Source organism: Apis laboriosa, unplaced genomic scaffold (genome assembly GCF_014066325.1).
Source record: "Apis laboriosa isolate Shangri-la unplaced genomic scaffold, ASM1406632v1 scaffold63_cov154, whole genome shotgun sequence".
In the NCBI taxonomy this organism is placed as follows: domain Eukaryota; kingdom Metazoa; phylum Arthropoda; class Insecta; order Hymenoptera; family Apidae; genus Apis; species Apis laboriosa.
This window is the reverse complement of record NW_025223982.1, coordinates 215371-236426: the sequence shown is the minus strand read 5'-3', so window position 1 is coordinate 236426 and position 21056 is coordinate 215371. Positions and strand designations below refer to the sequence as shown.

At 17.8% G+C, this 21056-nt stretch overlaps 6 protein-coding genes and 2 long non-coding RNA genes across 8 annotated transcripts; 5 read left to right on the top strand and 3 right to left on the bottom strand.

Annotated features, from left to right (window-relative positions):
• The first annotated feature begins 126 nt into the window (after positions 1 to 126).
• On the top strand, positions 127 to 803 carry LOC122718406 (caltractin). Its single transcript, XM_043943419.1, has 2 exons — positions 127 to 196; positions 279 to 803. The coding sequence occupies exons 1-2, from the start codon at positions 194 to 196 to the stop codon at positions 786 to 788; spliced, it is 513 nt and encodes a 170-aa protein (XP_043799354.1). The 5' UTR covers positions 127 to 193; the 3' UTR covers positions 789 to 803.
• Positions 804 to 1115: 312 nt separating this feature from the next.
• Positions 1116 to 3492, bottom strand: LOC122718422 (exosome complex component RRP43-like). The gene is made up of 7 exons (XM_043943438.1): positions 3432 to 3492; positions 3047 to 3083; positions 2820 to 2957; positions 2374 to 2668; positions 2170 to 2290; positions 1977 to 2080; positions 1116 to 1343 (listed from the first exon to the last, which is right to left on the bottom strand). The coding sequence occupies exons 1-7, from the start codon at positions 3446 to 3448 to the stop codon at positions 1210 to 1212; spliced, it is 846 nt and encodes a 281-aa protein (XP_043799373.1). The 5' UTR covers positions 3449 to 3492; the 3' UTR covers positions 1116 to 1209.
• Positions 3493 to 4590: 1098 nt separating this feature from the next.
• LOC122718410 (pleckstrin homology domain-containing family F member 2) lies at positions 4591 to 6862 on the bottom strand. The gene is made up of 8 exons (XM_043943424.1): positions 6805 to 6862; positions 6419 to 6483; positions 6105 to 6242; positions 5894 to 5957; positions 5375 to 5500; positions 5199 to 5305; positions 4860 to 5120; positions 4591 to 4779 (listed from the first exon to the last, which is right to left on the bottom strand). Exons 1-8 carry the CDS (start codon positions 6860 to 6862, stop codon positions 4750 to 4752), a joined length of 849 nt encoding a protein of 282 aa, XP_043799359.1. The 3' UTR covers positions 4591 to 4749.
• A 371-nt stretch (positions 6863 to 7233) lies between these two features.
• On the top strand, positions 7234 to 8172 carry LOC122718414 (ribonuclease kappa-B). Its single transcript, XM_043943432.1, has 2 exons — positions 7234 to 7393; positions 7716 to 8172. Exons 1-2 carry the CDS (start codon positions 7325 to 7327, stop codon positions 7935 to 7937), a joined length of 291 nt encoding a protein of 96 aa, XP_043799367.1. The 5' UTR covers positions 7234 to 7324; the 3' UTR covers positions 7938 to 8172.
• Positions 8173 to 8497: 325 nt separating this feature from the next.
• On the top strand, positions 8498 to 11102 carry LOC122718407 (major facilitator superfamily domain-containing protein 12-like). Its single transcript, XM_043943420.1, has 8 exons — positions 8498 to 8587; positions 8919 to 9245; positions 9326 to 9533; positions 9602 to 9810; positions 9895 to 10254; positions 10326 to 10476; positions 10557 to 10675; positions 10748 to 11102. Exons 2-8 carry the CDS (start codon positions 8942 to 8944, stop codon positions 10837 to 10839), a joined length of 1443 nt encoding a protein of 480 aa, XP_043799355.1. The 5' UTR covers positions 8498 to 8587; positions 8919 to 8941; the 3' UTR covers positions 10840 to 11102.
• A 919-nt stretch (positions 11103 to 12021) lies between these two features.
• Positions 12022 to 17473, top strand: LOC122718412. Its single transcript, XM_043943426.1, has 10 exons — positions 12022 to 12084; positions 12161 to 13570; positions 13644 to 14002; positions 14126 to 14479; positions 14598 to 14868; positions 15305 to 15720; positions 15792 to 16016; positions 16235 to 16710; positions 16788 to 16899; positions 17318 to 17473. The coding sequence occupies exons 1-10, from the start codon at positions 12069 to 12071 to the stop codon at positions 17471 to 17473; spliced, it is 3795 nt and encodes a 1264-aa protein (XP_043799361.1). The 5' UTR covers positions 12022 to 12068.
• Positions 17474 to 18288: 815 nt separating this feature from the next.
• On the top strand, positions 18289 to 19541 carry LOC122718418. Its single transcript, XR_006347376.1, has 3 exons — positions 18289 to 18543; positions 19166 to 19261; positions 19344 to 19541. It is a non-coding gene; the product is annotated as an uncharacterized LOC122718418 (long non-coding RNA).
• On the bottom strand, positions 19527 to 20275 carry LOC122718417. Its single transcript, XR_006347375.1, has 3 exons — positions 20157 to 20275; positions 20015 to 20091; positions 19527 to 19754 (listed from the first exon to the last, which is right to left on the bottom strand). It is a non-coding gene; the product is annotated as an uncharacterized LOC122718417 (long non-coding RNA).
• Positions 20276 to 21056: the final 781 nt, after the last annotated feature.

The window sequence follows — 21056 nt, the reverse complement described above, 5'->3', positions numbered from 1 at the left end:
TTAATCGAATAGAATATAAATATTAATTATAGAAAATTGTTATTTAATTAAAATGTTTTTCAATATATATAATGAAAACATGAAAATAAAAAAATTTAAAAATAATTAATAATTATATAAGAATCAAGAAAATTTTATAAAATATAAAAATATTACTCAATTTTATTTTTTATCCTTTGATTAATTTTTAAATATGGTATGTATTATATTTTTATCATTTATTTTAATAATTTTTTATATTTTTGAAAATCTTATAAAAATTATTAATTATATATAAGGCTTCTACTTCTAAGAGACAAACTGCAATTGGAACTAGAAAAAAAGGTGTACCGAAATTGGAATTGACTGCTGAACAAAAAAATGATATAAAAGAAGCATTTGATTTATTTGATCCAGATGGCACTGGAAGGATAGCTACCAAAGAACTTAAAGTGGCCATTAGAGCTCTTGGGATTGAACCAAAGAAAGAAGAAATAAAAAGACTTATAGCTGATGTTGATCCAGATGGTCTTGGTACATTATCATTTGAAGAATTTCTAAACTTAATGTCTACAAAAATGTTAGAAAAAGATACAAAAGAAGAAGTTTTAAAAGCATTTCGCCTTTTTGATGATGATAACACAGGAAAAATATCTTTCAAAAATTTAAAACGAGTTGCACGAGAATTAGGAGAAAATCTTACAGATGAAGAATTGCAAGAAATGATTGATGAAGCAGATAAAGATGGTGATGGAGAAGTTTCTCAAGAAGAATTTTTACGTATTATGAAGAAAACTAATTTATATTAATATTTTATAATTTATTCTTAAATTATTTAAAAAATATTATTTCTATACATAAGTTGCTTATGATTTATATAAGAATACTATTATTACTATTAAATTATTATTTGTATTATTACATTATAAGTTTACATTAAATTTATATATATTCTACAATTTATTTATTTTAAATAATAACATATAATATCAGATACAAGATAGTTAAAAAATAAATTTTTATATAATGCAATAATGTATATAATAAAATATATATATTATATAATATATAATATATATATATATACGTATATATAATATATACAATAATTATAAATAATTGATTTGTATCAAAAATGTGGAAATATTGAAAAAAATGTTTAATTTTGTTAAGAAACATAATAATATAATAAATAATATAATAAAATATTTTATTATATTTCAAAATTTTTTACAAGTTTCCATTTAAAACTTCTTGTTTCATTGTTGATATAGCAGAATCAATTAATGATCTTACCAATTCTGCTCTTTTTCTAGATTTAATTAAGCTTTTTAAAAATATATCTTGTGAAATTGGAATTCCACCTAAATAAAGAATATAAATTACATTATTTTAATTAAACATAATAAAATGTTAAATTTCATTTAACTCTATTTTATAAAATCAAAAATTATACACATAGAAAATTAAATATGTAATATTTTATGGTAATTTAATTTGATTACCATAATAACATTGATTTCATTTAATCTATCTAATCAAATGAAAAATCAAAATGATTTACTTATATTTTTGTTATTTCCAAATATAAAGTAATTTAAAGAAAACTGAAAACAAAAATATCCCTTAAACATTAATAAACTCAAATTAATTTAAATTTAACTTAAATTTTAATTCAAAATATATAATTTTTAATAATATATAATTTTTGATTCTATAGATTTTTGAAATTAAATTGTTATTTTTTAATTTTATTTATCAAATACTATCACAAAATATAAAAATTATTAAAAATTTTGGATGCGAAAACTTCATTCTTTATTTTAAATATATAATTATATATAACTATATTTAAATTTATATTTAATTATATAATATATTATATTTATTATATTATATTATATTATATATATATATTAAATATAATATATTATATTTTATATGTTAAATATATATTTAACATATAATTTAACATATAAAAATATATAAAAATATACCAGGTTTATGTATGCAACAAATTTTTTCTTCATTCATTACAATCGTCAATTTTCCTAAACATAAACTTTCTTCATCATCAGTAGGATCAGCTATCAATAATTGACTAAAATAAATAGTATTAATTTAAAATAATATATTAGAATTTTGATTATCCATTATATTTTAATGTTAAGTTTCAAATTAAATACTTACTTATCAAATATTGCAAAAGTTATAGAAACTGGTAATGCCTTAATTGGAAATCTTATTCTTTTTGTAGAATTTATTGATACATGTCCAGTTTCTACATTATAAAATATTTCTGGTAAAGTTACTACAAAAAAATTAGATTATATTAGGAAATATAAAAAAAAAAATATAAATAAAAAAAATTATTTTAAATTATTTGAAACTAACAAGTGTTAAGTGTAGCTGTTAATGCTCCAATACAAGCATCAATTATTGAACCATCGTAGTTAATACATACAAGATCACAATATAAAACCCATACTAGTTTTCCTTTATAAATACAAAGTTCTTTTAAATCAATAGCTGCTGAATTTCTTAAAATATTTTCTATTAATTTTGTGATAACTTGTGCCTGATCACTTGGTGGACCTGGTCGAAATTTAGGAGAACATAATGGAGGAAGTTCAATATTTGGCACAATATAACCATATTCTGGAGATTCTGCTTTAGGTACTGCTAATTCCTATATTAAATTTATAATTATTCAATTAATAAAAATAATGAATTTCTATCTTGAAAAAATAAAGATTTAAACTTTTACATAATTTTATATTTTTGGTTTCATGCTTTTAATATTAATTTTTTAATAAAAACAAACAAAATGATTTACTTACACTTTTAATACCACATACAATTGTTGTATTACCAATTTTGAATATGGCTGAGCTATCAGCATGAGTAATTGATGATATATTTACACTTATAGGACGAAAAGATAAAAATTGTCTGCCATCTGGACGAACATCTTGTGCCTTTACATTTTCAATTATTATAAATATATTTATATATTTAATTTTAATATATATTTAATTTATGTTAATATTTATATATATATACTTACCAAGTGATCTTGCAAATATTTCACAGGATGGATAATTCTAAATAAATAATTTCTAATTAAATTTAATTATAATATATAAAATATATAAAATATTAAAATTTAGTTTAAAATATTAAATTTCTTTAAATTTTATTCAATTATGTACTATTCTATTTTAAAAATTTAAAACGATACATAGCTATATAATAGAATATTATTTAAAAATAAATAAATAAAAAGGTTATGTGAAATTAAATAATAGATGTGTACAGAAAACTAATTATTTTTATGAATAAATTTAAAATATTTTATATTTTATATTATATTCATCATATGTAAAAATTATAAATATACACACTAAATTAATGAAAAAATATATAATATGATATAAAAGGTAGATACTAACTTATACTGTGAATCCATAATAGAAATATTAACTTCTAATATAATTAAAATTCATATTTTCATATTTTATATATTTTTATATTTTTATATTTCAATTATTATTATGAATAGAATTATTTTTTTTAAGATATAAATGATTATTTTTTGAATTAAAAAAATAAGAATCATATATACAGAATATTAATATATTTATAGATCTTTTGAGAGTCGATTCTGAAAGTCAAAATAAATACGAAAATGCCAGTTAGGACTTATTTATTTATAAAGTTTATTAAGTTACACGCAATTTAAATTTTATTAGATGAAGTGAGACAAAGATAAAATGAGATGATAATTAAATGAAAATATAATTGTCTCATTTTTGTATTTTTTTTTTGATATCTGAAATCGAAAATGTTCCACGAATATTTTAACGAATAAATATATCTATATTATAAATAAATATTAATAAAAATTTTTAATAAAATATTATAACTTTTTAAGTTTCATAATAAAAATTACTTATCTTAAAATTTTTTCTTTTTATTTAATTTATTATTTATCCTTATCTGATGCAATACATCATTTATCATTTTAAATTCAAAAAAATTGATTAATCAATAAATTATTTTTTGATTAAATATAATTAAATTTATTTTATTTTGCGATATAATATTTTATAAAGATTTCATTTAATTTTATAATACAATTAAAGTGAATTTTGATTTTATATTATATGTATTTATATGTTTAAAATTTATTATATATAATGTACTTTTTCTAAAATTAACATTATCTGCTTACAAACAGTAGAAAAGACAAATGTTTCATTAAGAAAGGCACAATGTGGTATATATTCATAAAATATCATATCAACGAAAATTAGATAAAATAGAATCTAATAAGAATATATATCGAAATATTTCAGTATAACAAGACAATATAATAATATTTATAAATGGTCAAAATTTCATGAATTCTTTTTACAAAATATAGAGTTAAAAAAATAGTAATCTTCTATCTTTTAATTTTTTTGTAAATATTAAAATAATATACTATTTAATTCTTAATGTCAATGATATCTTCAAAGTTATTCATATAAATTAGATATACATATTAAAACATTAAATTTCAAAATTTAATACAAAATTATTTGAATTCTTTATATACAGATATGTTTCTTAATTCTTTGCATAAATATAATTTAAAAATAGTTTTAACAATCTTTAAATTACTATTAGTTATAATATTATTGACAATTTGAAGTTATCAACTTTTAAAAATATAGTTTTGAATATGTTCTTATTCATATTGCTGTTCAATATAAAATACAGTTAACTTCATCGGGCAAGCGTAGAATAAAATTTAGGCTGTAACAAAAAAAAAAAAACAAATTATTAAAAATTTGATAAATTTTTAATTATTATCAATATTATACAAAATTGCTTACCTCATGATCATGATTTTCTTCTTTATTTCCATCATCATCATCACCAGAACTATCACCTCCTGAACTATCTGCTGAATTACGTTGTTGATCTTTATTATTTAAATTATCAACAGTAGATGGAGATGATGCTTTTACTTTACTGGCTGCATCATAACATTGTAGACAAACTCTAACTGCTTTTCCATTTCCTTGTCCAGGTAATAATAACTTTTTATTGCTACAAGGTCCACATACAACAGCTCCACACTGCCTACAATGATGCTGAAAATATTGTCTCAATATTATAAATATTTAGAAAATATATTTAGTAACATAAAAATAAAATTAATATGTATATACCCGTCTATTTAAGACTGTAAATTGTGTTTTATTACAATGCATACAAATTGTAGCTTCATTATCTGGTACCCAAACAGCTGCATGAACTTCAACTGGTTTTTTACCACCTATTAAAGAAATTCAAATTATAAACAAATTATAAAAATATTATATTATATAATTATAAAATTAATTACTTTTTCTTAATAAATCTTCAATACATTTTGTAATATGAGCCATCCATTCTTGTTTCTCTGTTGCAGTAGCAGCATAAACAGCAAATGACTTTGTTACTGTTTTTATGAGCCAGCCATTGCGATATTCTATAAATAATGATAAACTACTAAATTATTTTTATATAATTATATATATTTGCAACATTGATTATATTTAATAAGCAATAGATCCATATTCCAAAAAATAGTTCTAAAATTATTATAATGTAATTTATAATAAAAATAGAAAACTCTATATTAAAATAAAATACAAAATTTTACAGATACTATATAAATCATATTTGCATAATAATAAAATTAATTAATATTAATTATGTTTTTTTTATATATCCTAGATGTATAAATAACATATAAATACATATTCTGTACATATATGTATATATACATAAATAATTATACAAATAACATTCAAATTTAATTACAAATTGATTTTAAACAAATATAAAATATAATTTAATCAATAATGAAAATATAACTTACGACCATCATCAATCAAAGATTCAAGTTTAACTTCTTCAAGTGGTATAATATGTTGTTTGTTATACTGTTAACATATATAAATTTTTTTATTATAATATAATATATATTAAATTAATACATATTAATCTTTAATATTATATTAAACTATAAGTAATATTAATTATTAATTAAATTAAAATTATATCTAATATAATAATTCATACATTTATACCTTTTTTTTATTCATTACAATATTTCCATAAACCAATATATCATTAAATAAAAAAAATTGTCTTGGTTTAGGCTTTTTCCTACACATTTTTGTTAACACACCTTCTCCAACTAAGACTCTTCCAGGTACTGCAAGTGGCTGTAATATATAATAAATTCATAATAAATTAAAAGATTTTATTTTTATATTTTAAACCTTATTATACCTAACATTAAAACATGCCAAATTAAATTATACATATTATAATTAAATTTTTTGATAATATAAAATTGAATATTAAAGAAAAGTTAAAAATTCTAATACACTAATTTTACCTGGCCAGAACTGCCAAAGCAGTTTTCAACCATAGCAATACGTCTGGCATTAGCCTCGCTATTTACTGTAATACAATATAAAAAATAAATAATCTTTACTTACTTTTTATAATATGCGACAAAAAATATAATTTATTAAAAAATAATTTATTTCTACTAAATTTTTTATATATTACGTATCTAACTAAAAATTACAAACTTCTGAATTACACCGTTACTCGATGCAATTTAAAAATCATAGATTAAGCAAATTATTAATTATCTAAATTAAGAATCAAAATATTTAGTATACATATTAAATTTATATATTAGAAATAAATTAAATTTGAATAAGAAATATAACATTAAATGATAATTAAATGATAATAAATGAAATATAAACTAACCCAATCGGTCAACCATGGTCCTATGAATCAGGGCTGACAACAAGGAAGTATGAATCATGAATATGTTTAGTATTTGTCAATGTTAACACAGATTTATTTTATTTCTAATATTATAAAAGCAATTAATATGTTTAAAAAATCATATAAAAATATTTATGTTGTTTAATAATACAATAATAGAAATAATATTATATATATAATAGTTAGATAAATATTAACTATTATAAAATATAGAAAATAAAATTATATTGATTTTGAATTTATTTCAATTTCAAATTGTTAATTTTTCCTAATAATAATTAATATGCTAATAATTAATAAAATAACGAAATATATTTTATTTTAAACAATATGTATTACAAATTTTCAAATACCGGATATAATCTTTCGAGATATCGATATCTACAATTTCTCATCAATAAGAATCATATGATTATTAAGGGTGTAGCAAATTACAAGTCTTGATAAACGTTTTTTTAGGTTACTTTATATAAACGATAATAAAAGATAACTGCAAAAAATGAAGATATGTGGACCTAAGTATGCCCTATGTGGCCTGATATTATCTGTTTGGGGTATATTTCAACTGGTAAGTTAAATATTATTTTAACATAAAAATATATTTGAAAGAATTGTAAAATTGAAAATGTAAAAAATTGCACTAAGATTTTTATGTATTTAAATCTCATTTTTTCTTAATTGTAATTTTATTTGAAGAAAAAAAAATTGATTACATTCTGATAAATTTAGTGAAATTATTTTAATTATATTTTTATTTATAAGTAAATAAATAAGTTTGTAAGAAACTGTCACAATTTAATTAATTCTATATTAAATATAAATGATTTTTTATATTAAATATAAAAAATTGATATTTTTATTTTTACAAAAATATTATATTTGTTTTTCAGCTCCTGATGGGAATATTCTTTTATACTAAAAGTGTAGCTTTAATAGAAGATGTTCCATTTGAAGCAAATATCAAAGATACTACAGAATTTTATGGTGCTGCAGATAGAGGTTACAAACAAAATGCATATAATTGTTGGATTGCAGCTTGTATCTATCTTCTTACATTATTACTTTCTGGACATCAATTTTATATAAATTCAAGATCATCTTTAAGTGTTTAAATCATATGATAAAATAAATGAAAATAATATGTTTAAGTGTATAATATAATGTATTATAAATAAAATCATATTTAGGAATATGCTAAATATAAATTTAGAATAGATTTTTTGAATTGCATTATACTTTTAAGTTAAACAAAAAGTTAATCAGTTGTTATTTAAAGTATATTTATTATATTAAAAAAACTGTTAAACATAAATATATGAAAATATATTAATATTATTGTTGAACTTATTTTTTAATGTATATTTCATTTTTTTCTTTTTTTATTTATTAATATTATTAACATTATAAAAGTTTCAAAAGTTTGTTATTTTATTATTATACAATAATTTGTAATTAATATAATAAAATTTTACGTTTATGATACATTATGATACAATAATTTTTGAAAATCTGTATTATTTTGATTTATATGAACTAATATATTAGTTTAATTATTGGTTAGTTATGATTCGGCAATGATATATACATATATATATATATATATATATATATATAAAGAAATTATTTTCGGATGCTTAAATTTACATTATAATCAAATTTAATTTGATATTAAAATAAAAAACTTAGATTTTAAACTGTTATATACATAATTTTAAAATATATTACTATATTGTTAGTTAGAAAGAGGTAAAAATCACATAACGTATGTATATAAAATCATAGTATGTACAAAAAAATCATAGACAATAATAGGTTATGTTATCTATATAATAGATATTTTTTGATTAATGACTACTATATAAAAAATTCAAATTAATTATTGAATATACATATTTATTTTGTCTCGTTTACTATAAAATATTTTATAATTATAATAATNATATATAATTATTATTATGAAATAATATTATATGTATATAATTATTATTATGAAATATTAAAATATATTTTTTAAAATACATTTAATAAAATATATGTAATTATATTTTTTATTACAGAATATTCTATTATATTAATATTCTATTATATTACAGAATATTCTATTATATTAATTACAATGGAAAATGAACAAATTATAACTGAAGATTATAGTGAAATAATACAATATCTTCCTTTTTCTTTAAAGTTGTTATATGGAACAGGACATGTATTAAATGATATTTGTGCTTCTATGTGGTTTACATATTTATTAGTTTTTTTTCATTTGGTATTAGGATTTAATTCAACATTAGCTGGAGTAATCTTATTTATTGGTCAAATAGCAGATGCTTTAGCTACTTCTTTTGTTGGTTTTTATTCTGATAAAAATAATGATTTTTGGTTATGTAAATATGGAAAAAGAAAAACATGGCATTTAATAGGTACATATATTTTATTAAATAAAAATATATATATTATATATATTTATTATATAATATAATTTAATATATATAATTTTTAGGTACTTTATGTATATTATTTGCATTTCCCTTTATATTTTCTCGTTGTATTGGATGTGAAACAGCTCATGAATGGGCTCAATTAATTTATTATGCAGCATTTGTTATAATTTTTCAATTTGGTTGGGCTGCAGTACAAATATCTCATTTATCATTAGTTCCAGAACTTACATACATTGAATATGAAAGAACAGAACTTATTGCAATTAGGTATCTTTTAATTATTAAAAGTTGTTTAAATTACATGAATGAATTATAATTCTGAATATTTTATTTAGATATAGTTTCACAGTTCTTTCAAATGTTTTTGTTTATTGTATTACATGGGCAATATTACATATAACAAATACTAAAGATTCTAATTCTCAAATTGGTCCTGATGATACAACAAAATTTCAAGAAGTTGTATTTATTGGAATTGGAATAGGAACTATAACTTCCTTTTTATTTCATATCTTTGTCAAAGAGAATCTTAATAATTCTAATGGTAAAAATAATTTTATATTTATATATTATATTTACTTAAAATCTTATTTAATCTATCTAATCTATTTTATTATATTCATTTTAGATTTAGTGAATAGAAGTTCAAGAACAATATCATTAATATTAAAAGATGTTCAATTATATCAAGTAGCTTGTATATATATGCCTACCCGTTTGTTTATAAACTTATCACAAATTTATGTACCTTTGTATTTACATATATCATTAAATATGCCAGCTACATCTTTAGCTATAATTCCTTTAATAATGTATTTAAGTAGTTTTGTAATGTCTTTAATTATAGAAAGATTGAATACAAAACTAGGTAGAAAAATTTCATATTGTTTTGGTGTTGTATTAGGTGTATGTGCTTGTATTTGGATACAATTTGGTAATGATTTAACATACATAAGATATCAAATCTATTTAGTATTTTTAATATTAGGTATAATTATATAATTTTTTTAAAATTCTTTAAATTGAATTTAAGAGAATAAATAATTTCTTTTATTATAGGATCTGCTGGTTCTGTTATGTTAGTGACTAGTCTGGGTATTACTGCAGATTTTATAGGTCAAAATACAGATAATGGTGCATTTGTATATGGTATTATGAGTTTTACAGATAAAGTTTGTAATGGTTTAGCAGTTATGCTTATTCAATATTTGTTAGTATAAAATTAATAAGATTTAAATTATTATTTAAGAAAGAAACAAAACAAAGCTAATATTTTTTTTATTTTCTCAGAAACTGTTGGATTGATTGTAAAAATTATTACAGAGATGTTTTAGTTTATGTTTGTGGTACTTCTGCAATATTTGGCATGTTGATGATATTATGCATAAAATCATTTCATCATGGCACAAGTAAATATTTATTATAAAATATTCATAAAATTAATTATAATAACATTATAATACAAATATAAATTGTTGCAGCATATAATACATTACATTCTGAACAAACTATAGAACATAACATATTTGTTACATCAACAATTGAGAATGAATCTGATAACTTATTACAATAAGAAAATATTACATAGTATAAAAAATAAGAATGCAATCTCATAATAATGAATATTTAAAATAAAGGAAAATTTTTTTTATGTTAATAATAATTTGATAATAATAAAATAATAATATATCATAAATATAATATTATGTATCTTAAAAAAAAATTGTATTATTTTTTTATTTAATTTGATAGATATACATTAGAGAATTAAGTTATGAAATATTTAAATTGCATCAATTTCAGGTAAGAAGCATTCAATTATGATTGATTTAAAAGTAAAAAAGATACCAAAATGTAAAGAAACTATATATAGTATATTATAGTATTATATATATAGTATATTTTAGTATTTCTATCAGCACAAAAATTATATGTATAATTATAATAATTCAAAAAATGAAATTATTTTTTATTAAATAAAAATAAATTTAAAATAATATATTGATATATTTGAAAATAAAATAAAAAAATCTTTATCTAACAACTACAATGATATTTCTTGCCCTATATATTTATGTATCTAAAATATCTTTTTCATTATTATATTGAATTAAATATATAGTAAATTACTAAGCAAAATGCTAATAAAAATTAAAAAAAATAATACAAAATAAAGATAATTTATTTCTTAAATAAAAAATTATCCATAATGTGTATTTAATGAAACCGAATTTTAAACTCTTTTTATTATAAATACATATTATTATAAATATTATATATATTATTTTAATATTTCTTTTATATTTTATTAATATATCAAATTTATATTTTTTATGTTTTCTTTTTCTTTTCTTTTTGAGAAATTCTCTTTTCCAAATTTTCTCGATATTTTTTTTCACTTTGAAATATTTGCATATAGATTCATTTTCAATATTTTCAAACAAATATTTCTAAAAAAATAAAATTAAAACTTTTTTTTTTTTATAAACTCTTGATAAAGTACATTTTATCCATAAATTAGAAAAAGAAGGTAAATAGAGAAATTTAGTTTACTGACGTATTTCATAGATACATTAGAAGCTGTGTTTATAATAACACGGAATGTGCAAATTGATAAGAAGAGTAATATTATGCAAAAAAAGATAGAGAATAGTAAATTCTGCTAATAAAAATAAAATTACAACATTTATATTACAACATTTATATCTTAATTGTACAAATAATGTACTAAAATATCTTATTAAAAAATTATTGAAATATATTGAAAACTGAATATTATTGTGAAATATAAAAATATTTGAAATGTCTTTATCAGTAGGTAAGTTAACACATGAATGAAAATATAACCTTTAAATATTTGCTATTATAAATAAATATATTTTTTTACTTAATAGAATTATTGAAACGTTTAAACACAAATGAAGAACCTTTACCCAAACGTTTAAAATTAGCAGAAAATGCGTTTTGTGCTATTGACATACCAATAATACATAAAAATGACCATATTCTACAATGGCTTTGTAGTATACATCCTATGGATCAGAAAATTTGGAATTCATTAAAAAATTGTTTGAAAATTAAATATTTGAATATTAAGACAAATGTAATAAAAATGTTAATAAAAATAGTAATTGAAACATTTCAGAAAGATATGAAATATATATATATAGATATTTTTGAATGCTGTAGTTTATTAACTTCTAATAGTGGGATTCAACAGTATTTTATTAGTAAACCAGAAGATTTAGGACTTTTAATAAAGTCCTTGTTAGAATGTGTAAATAACATTTTTAAAAATGCTTTTAATATTAAAGAATCCTCGATAGATGGAATAAAAATTTCATTAATTAACAAAAGTAATGAACTAATATTAACAGCATATAATACAATAATTAATGTTATAGAAAATTTAATACAAATTTATAAATCTGCTTTTATTAAGAAAGATATTTTGAAAGTTATATTTATAAATGATATTTTATATCCTTTATGTGTTATAATTGATCACACCTGTACTGATAATAGTAATAGATTGGGTGCAATAACACATAAATGTATTCAGCAATTAGTATTTGAAAGAAAATATATTCAAAATGGAGAATTTTTAATAGATGAAAATATAATAAAAAATATATCTATTTTGATACAAAATGCAAAAATAAAAGATTTGCAGAGCAATTTAATGATATTTAATTTTTTCTTTCGTGTAGCAGTTAGTACTTTCAAATCAAATACTATTATATTAGATATAATATTAAGAAAATTAATTGAATGTTCTGGAATATATAGAAAAAAGATTTTAAATACTCTTTTAAAATGTTTAAATGATGTAACATTTAATTTTAATAACAAAGTAAATGATATCACATTGTTTAGTTATTGTCAAAATATAATTGATGATATTTTAGAAAGCAAAAGTATGAATAACACAGATTATGATCTTTTGATTCAATTTTGTTATTTTAATCCTCTTTTAATTGAGAAGAGAATTCAAAATATATTTAAAAAAATATTTATAGAAAAATCAAGACTAAAATATAAACATTTAATGATTTCCATTTTGGATGCTTCTATACATCTAAAACAGGAAGAAAAATTAATTTCAGCAATATTAATAGTTTTAAAAGATAATTCAAATCATGTATCAATTATGGAAAATGATATGTTTTTTCCAAATGAATTCAAACAAAATTTAATAAAAGCAATAAATAATATAACAAATTCACAAAGTATAAGTATATTAAAAACATTGACATATCATTTAAAAATAGATTTCTTGCAAATGCTTCAATCTAATAACATTGGTAAAAATGATAATTATAAATTATAATAATGGAATTATTATTGATTTTTATATATTTTAATATTTTATTATAGGTGAAAATATTTTATTATTTCGAGCAATAGTTGAATTATTTATTACATTTTTAGATGGTATATGTATTTTTGAATATAATAGAACATTTAGTTCATACCAAAAATTTTTAATTGCTTTCAATGATCTAAAAAATGTGCTATCACTTTTGACGATTGAAATATTGCGATTAAATTATGATGAAAAAGTTATAATACTATTAACTGCAATATATTCATGGAATGAAACACAAAGAATGTTAAATTATTATATACCAAATATTACTTCAGAAAATTTAGTATCATCAATATCAGAACATCAGTGGCAACAATTGATAAAAAAAGTTAAAGAATTTGGAAATGAGAAATGTAAGAATAATATGGTATGTTATTAAAATTTTTTTATTTTTTTATGAATATAATTTATAAAAATTTAGAAAGTTTTTTTTTTTTCATTTTATATTAAAATCATATAGAAATTATATTTACATATATTTTGATTTCAGAATAAGCTTATTTTACAACGAATTAAAATGTCTCAAAATGCATTAAATAAATCTTTTGTGATGCTTAATGATTTAATAGGTGGTTTAGAATATTGTTGGCATTTCATATTAAAATTTGATACAGAAATAATACAATTTTTAAATAATGAACAAATGTTAAAAGTGATACATTTATTATTAGCAGATATGACTTCTAATGTGGATAATTTTAATAAATGGGTAAAAATATTACATAAAAGTGACTTACAAGAAAATAAAAGATTGATAATATTTATATTAACTTGTGTTTTTACACAAATTGGATATTTAATAACAGAAAGTACAACAAAATCTATTAGTAAATGTTTTAATGCAGTATGTATAATAAATTTATGCATTAATATTTTATCAATATTTAAATATTATATATATATAAAATTATTAAAATATTATATTATATATAAAATTAAATAATATTTATTTATCTGTTTAGGAATGTTTACTTGAAGCTGAAATTACTAAATGTGAAAGAATAAATAATATATTAATATCTATAAAAGAGGAATTGCTAATAAATAAATGGGTACAAATACAAAATATATTTTTATGTAAAATTCAAACATATTTAGAAGTATTACTTCATTTACCAGTAATGTTTCTGAGTACTAATTTAAAATTGATCATATTTATGTTCTTATTTACTCTTCGAATGGAATGTAATGAAAATAATGAAATAGTTCTTTTGTGTAATACTATGTTTTCAGGTATCTTTTCTGTTTGCAAAATGTTAATATATTCGTGAAACATCTTTGAAAAGTTTATTTTAAAGATCAAAACAAATATAAAATCTAAATATATATAAAAATATTGATTAAAGTTTATTTTTATTTATATAATTATTTATAATTTAATATATTAATTTATAATAATTAACATTTGCATTATGAAATGAGCTATCATTTAGAGCTATCTCTATTTTTATTTTTATTATATCACTATTTTTTTATATATTTATCTTTTATAAAATTTAATTTCTTATAATTTAATAAATGAATTTCAAGATCAATATTTTTGCAACATTTTGTGTTTATTTTCTTTAAAATCAAAAGTATTCCATGGATATATTCACATTTTGTATATTATAGTTATATAGATATTTAATCAAAAATTATTAATATATAAAATTTTTTTCATTTTTAGATCTCTTGGAAAGATCTAGCATTGATATATTTCAATATATAGAACCTTCTTTATTATTACCATTCTTGTCTCAAAATAGAATATTTAAAAAACCATTGGAATTATTTCTTAGGAATTGTTCATATAAAAATGTGAAAAAATATATAAAATCTTCAATTAGTTCCAATAAAAATATGTTTTTTTTATTAGAATCTATGGAAAATATTAAACCAAAATTAAATATTAATCAAAAAATAATAATTAAAAAAGCAGAACAGAAATTAATTAAAATTATGATAAAAACTATATATTTTGAAACAAAAAATTTGGATCATATGAAAACATTATGTCTAATATTAAAAATTAGTATTAAAAATGATAATATTGATGAAAAATTAAAAAATATAGCAGAATCAATGATTCAAGATATATTTGTGGTAAATATAATTTAATTAATAAAATTTTATATTATAAATTATACAATATATAATGGAGTTTTTAATTACAGAATGATAAAAATAATAAAATTTCAAATGAATTATTGCAAAATGGTTTACAACTTATGATTATTATATTACATAATAAAAAGATATTTCAAATTACAAATCAGACTATAAAAATAATATGGTATACTTTATTTAAATATCCGTTTGTAGATGTGCTTTTACCATTGTTAGAATTAAGTGAACCAAAAGAATTTTCTGAATTTATTGAAGAATTACATAATCAATTGGTATGTTTAATATATCTATAATATTATAGTATATATTATACAATAAATATATACTAAATTAATAAAAAAATTTATGAATTATGTCACAAAAAATTGCATCTATATAATTTTTTAATTTATATAAATTATTATGTATTATATATTTGTTTAATAATCTAATTTCATTACTAACAAAATATTTACTGAAATTTATTAATAATTAATTTAATTTATTATAGGTAAAAACTCTTTTGAATACACAAGAAAAAAATTTGGAAAATATTTGTATTATATGGAATACTATCTTAAAAATAAATATGTCTAATGATCGCAATAAATTACGTTTAATAGCTATAAATAATTTAATTCAAACAATACAAACTATAAATATACCAGAAAAATTTTTGTCAAGTTTATTGAAATTAATTCAAAATATTCTTGTTGCTAAACATTTATATCTTCCTGGATATGTTATTGATATGAGTATAATTTTTAGTTTAAAATCATTAGAAAAAAATACAATATTAATCTGTAATGATACATTAGCATTATGCAATGTATTGCTAAAAGTAAGAATAAATTTAATTAGAGATAGAATACCTTTATTATTGATATTATTTAGACAAATATTAAATATTTTTACATATAAATCCAAAGATATTATTAATAAATCTGATGAACATATACTCAAATGTCTTGCATTAGATATTGAAAAGTAAGTAAAATATTTTTTATTTAATATAAATATATATATATACATATATATTTTAAATTATTATATTTTGTATACAGATTTACAAATTCTTTAACAAAATTAAAGAAAGATATGATTCGAATAAGTCCCTATCTAATAGCAGATTTATTGAAATTATTTTCAGAAAATTCAATAGCAAGTTACGTTAAGGTAAATATTTTTAGAGCACATTTTATTTAGGAACATAATATTTATATTTGCCTATATAAGCATTCAAATTTTTTTTTATTTTTGATATATTATTAATTTTAAAATTAATTTATTAAAATTATTTGTATATTTTTTATATTTGATTATTAATTATTAGTATATTTGATTATTAATTATTATCAATATATATTTGTTATTTTTTTTCCTCTATTTAATTTTTAAAATTTTTTATTTTGAATATTTTAAACATTGTATAAAATAATTAATATGACATTCATATAAAAATCTTGAATTATAAATATTTAAATGGGCATTAAAAAATATTTTTTTCTGGAATAGATATGTAATTATATATATATTATTATTATTATAATTAAAAAAATATTATAATCAATATTATTTCAATATTTTATTTTAGATTTCTTTACAAAATTGTATATATCAGTTAATTAGTATATGTGATCAACATGGAATTGCATTATTATCTCGAACATTATCCGTTTCAATGCAAGAAATTTTTAAAACTCAATTAGATACATATAATAAATTTTATAAATTTATTGGTAAAATTTAAATAATTAACGATTTTAAATTTTAATAATTTCGTGTAATAATTTTTATAAATTTTTATAATTATTGTATTATTGTATAATTTAATAATAATAAATAAAAATTATTGATATTAATAAAAATATAGTTTTTATATAATTTTTTCTCTGGAAAAAATATTCTTTTAAAAATAGTATTGAATGAAGTTCTTATACTAATATTACTAATATTATTTAAGAAACTTTTATTTTTCATAATTTATATATTTATATATAATTTATATATATTATTATATTATATATTCATATACAAATATAAAATTTTTTAAAATTCAAGTTATGTAATTGATAAATTATTGCATTTATTTTATAGTGTCTCATTAACTATTAAAAAAAAGTTGAATGTATAACAAAAATGATTTCTATATTTATTAATTTATATATTTTCATATTATTTTTTGTCTTAAACATTTTCATGATTTTTAAGATCAGATATAAATATTTCGAACATATAATAGTTTTATGATATTCAAATAGTGATTTTGAAATATTACAACGTACAAATATAATGTATGACAATATGCTGAAATATCGAAATTATGATTATCGTACATTTTCATAACAATTATAATTCAAAATACATATAATATATGATGTTACTATATTATTCTATACGTTCTATGTATATACATCTGTTATATTTAACTTGTGCATCTTAAATCGCAATTCTAACATCGAACAATTAACATTCATCGCATATTTGAAATACAAATGTTCTGGATTTTATAGTATAAATTTAGTAGTTATATTTATAATTTTTATTTAAGAAAGTAAAGTTAGTATTTTATACTTATATTTTCATTAAAAATAATTAAACTTGTGAATTCTATGTGAATTAAAATTTTATATTCACATAAAATATTATTATAAGAATTAATTATATATAATTATTATATTTATAATGGCATTTTCCCGTATACCTCGTCGTGAAGGTTATATAGTTGCAATACTTGGTGCTATCACTGGTTATTATATTTGGAACCAACCATTAAAACAATTTGCTGAAAAGAATTTCTCCAATACAGACTTAAATAAAGTAAGTTTTTCATATTATGAAAAAATAAATGAAATAATATTAAAAATAAATAATTAAGTTATATATTTTTTTGTTTTATGTAATGACATATCTAAGATTTAATTTAGATTTATATTTTATATTTCTATTTTATTAAAATAAATTAATAAAATATCACATTTCATTAACATATTTTAAGTTTAATTTTTTTTGTGTTATTACACAAATTGACATACATATTCTAGTAACACTATATAACCTATATATAATAATCTATTATATATTATAACTTTTTAGTTTTCTGTATTTATTCTAAATGAAATATTAATTATTAATCAAATTTATATTTATTGAAATCAAGTTTGATTTACGTTTGACTTATACTTAAGAATTGTTTTAATTTTATTAATTCTATTTAAATTATAAATTAATAACGAATTATATTTAAATATAATAACTTTTAAGAAAAAATTTCTTAATATTAAAATTTATATTTTTGGAATCTATTCATTTATCAAATATCCTCATCTAAATTATTAGATTTTAAGAATGAAAAAAAAAATTCATCAAATATTATTGAAAGATATAAAAAAAAAAAATTTCATTATTATCATAATAATTAAAACTATTTTTTATTTTAAAGGATATGTATCATGATCAAAAATAAATTTTTTATACATCCTATGATCAAAATAAGTTTTATGATAGCTGGTGTTCTAGGTTGTACTGCTATTTATAAGTAAGTATAATTATATTATTTATTTATTAACTAATGATAAAAACATACATAATTAACATTGTTTTATATTATTTATATTCAGATTTTATTTCAAACAATATGTTAATTTTTTTGCAAAAAAACAAGTTGAAGAAGAAGCAAATACATTATATGAAAAACTTAGAGAAAAAGAAGCAAAACTATCAAAAATAGAATATAATTAAATGTATTATAAGAAGTTTGTAGATAATATTTAATGTATGTATTTAATAAATAATACATTCAATAATTATATATTATACTTTATTGTTATTATTATTATTATTACTATTATTATTAATTTGTATGTTGGTTTTAATTTCTATGATTATTTGCCAATATATTTTATTAAAGAATATATTAATCCTTGAATTTGCCTCCATAAAAGGGTATATATCTAGCTATTACTTTCCAATCTGTGAGATAAACCACTGTCAAACCAGCAGCTCCTGTATACACCATTAAAGATGGAATCCTAATTCATAAAAAATTATATTTATTATGATTTATATATATTTTACAAAATATATGATGATTTATAAAAACATAAACTTAATACAGTATAATAAAATTAACAAATATATAATTGATGTATATAACAAATATATAAATTATATTATATAATTAATTATTAAATTTAACCTAGCAAATCATAGATATTTAAAATTTTTGAAATAAATTTTAATTGATATATTAAATAAAATAAAATTATTGAAGAATAAATTAAATATTTACCATCTTGTAGCGATTTCGAAGTGTCTTTTTCCTAATTTCATTTTGTAATATCTTAATAATCAATATTACACTTGAGACTGCAAATGATTATTATATATAATACACGAAATGTTTGTAATTGTTTAAAAAAATAAGTACTTACTATTTCAATAATTTTTATGAATATAATAACGTAAAATTAGTTAATTCTTTGTCCTGTTATACAATATATAATATTTAAATTATGATTTATGATATAATAGTGAAAAAAGATTACATGGCAGTATTTTCATTGAAAGATGTTAACTTTAGTAATTTTTAGATCTATTGGTAACACTGATCTTACAAAAGATCAAAATTATATACCAACAAACTTTTAGCAGCCTATTTAATATCATAATAAATAAAAATACAACGAATCAATTATAATTTAATATAAGAATTAGTTAACTATTCAAATTAATTATGATAATATTATAGTTTTTCTATATTTTATATTAATTATTTCATTTTTATTTTTTTATGTACAACATAGTTTTTTGAAAGAAAAATTATGAAAAATATTTTATGTTTAAAATGTTTAAATTTTTATTTTACATCTTATTTTATTTTAATTTCTTACAGCTATATATATATAATATAACGTTATTACAATTAATAAAAAACTATATATGTATATGAAATAAAAATAGCAATACTATTGTATAGTAATAGCATTATTTTTTTTATATCTTTTAATTGCAATAATCATCATATTTATACATTATTAAAATATAAATATTAAAATAATTATATATATTTAATTAATTTTTTTAGAAAAATAATTTAATTATATTATGTTTATATTTATTATTATAATTAATAAAAACGTTAGTATTATAATTAGTTACTAATTTTGAAATTTAGAAAAGATTTATTTGTGACAACATCTAAAATGTTAATTTCTATGAATCAATTTAAACACGGGATAACCGGATGATAACTGATAACCAGATGTTAACAGTATTAGGGAGTTCCCTGATTTCTATGAATTTTTATGTAATGAAGTCACTTCTTGAATTTT

What these genes read in the sequence shown, in the direction of transcription:
- LOC122718422 (XM_043943438.1), bottom strand. An exon ending in AATATTTGCAAGATCACTTG is followed by an intron (nt 2,958 to 3,046) that starts GTAAGTATATAT and finishes GAAAATGTAAAG; the next exon opens with GCACAAGATGTTCGTCCAGA. An exon ending in TTGTTGCATACATAAACCTG is followed by an intron (nt 1,344 to 1,976) that starts GTATATTTTTAT and finishes TTCTTTATTTAG; the next exon opens with GTGGAATTCCAATTTCACAA.
- LOC122718410 (XM_043943424.1), bottom strand. Translation starts at nt 6,862, where the DNA reads ATGATTCATACTTCCTTGTTGTCAGCCCTGATTCATAGGACCATGGTT. An exon ending in TTGTAATGAATAAAAAAAAG is followed by an intron (nt 5,958 to 6,104) that starts GTATAAATGTAT and finishes ATATGTTAACAG; the next exon opens with TATAACAAACAACATATTAT. An exon ending in TTACAGTCTTAAATAGACGG is followed by an intron (nt 5,121 to 5,198) that starts GTATATACATAT and finishes CAATATTTTCAG; the next exon opens with CATCATTGTAGGCAGTGTGG.
- LOC122718414 (XM_043943432.1), top strand. Translation starts at nt 7,325, where the DNA reads ATGAAGATATGTGGACCTAAGTATGCCCTATGTGGCCTGATATTATCT. An exon ending in TTTGGGGTATATTTCAACTG is followed by an intron (nt 7,394 to 7,715) that starts GTAAGTTAAATA and finishes TTTGTTTTTCAG; the next exon opens with CTCCTGATGGGAATATTCTT.
- LOC122718407 (XM_043943420.1), top strand. Translation starts at nt 8,942, where the DNA reads ATGGAAAATGAACAAATTATAACTGAAGATTATAGTGAAATAATACAA. An exon ending in AAAAACATGGCATTTAATAG is followed by an intron (nt 9,246 to 9,325) that starts GTACATATATTT and finishes TATAATTTTTAG; the next exon opens with GTACTTTATGTATATTATTT. An exon ending in TTTAGTATTTTTAATATTAG is followed by an intron (nt 10,255 to 10,325) that starts GTATAATTATAT and finishes CTTTTATTATAG; the next exon opens with GATCTGCTGGTTCTGTTATG.
- LOC122718412 (XM_043943426.1), top strand. An exon ending in GTGTAATACTATGTTTTCAG is followed by an intron (nt 14,869 to 15,304) that starts GTATCTTTTCTG and finishes TTTCATTTTTAG; the next exon opens with ATCTCTTGGAAAGATCTAGC. An exon ending in TGATTCAAGATATATTTGTG is followed by an intron (nt 15,721 to 15,791) that starts GTAAATATAATT and finishes TTTTAATTACAG; the next exon opens with AATGATAAAAATAATAAAAT.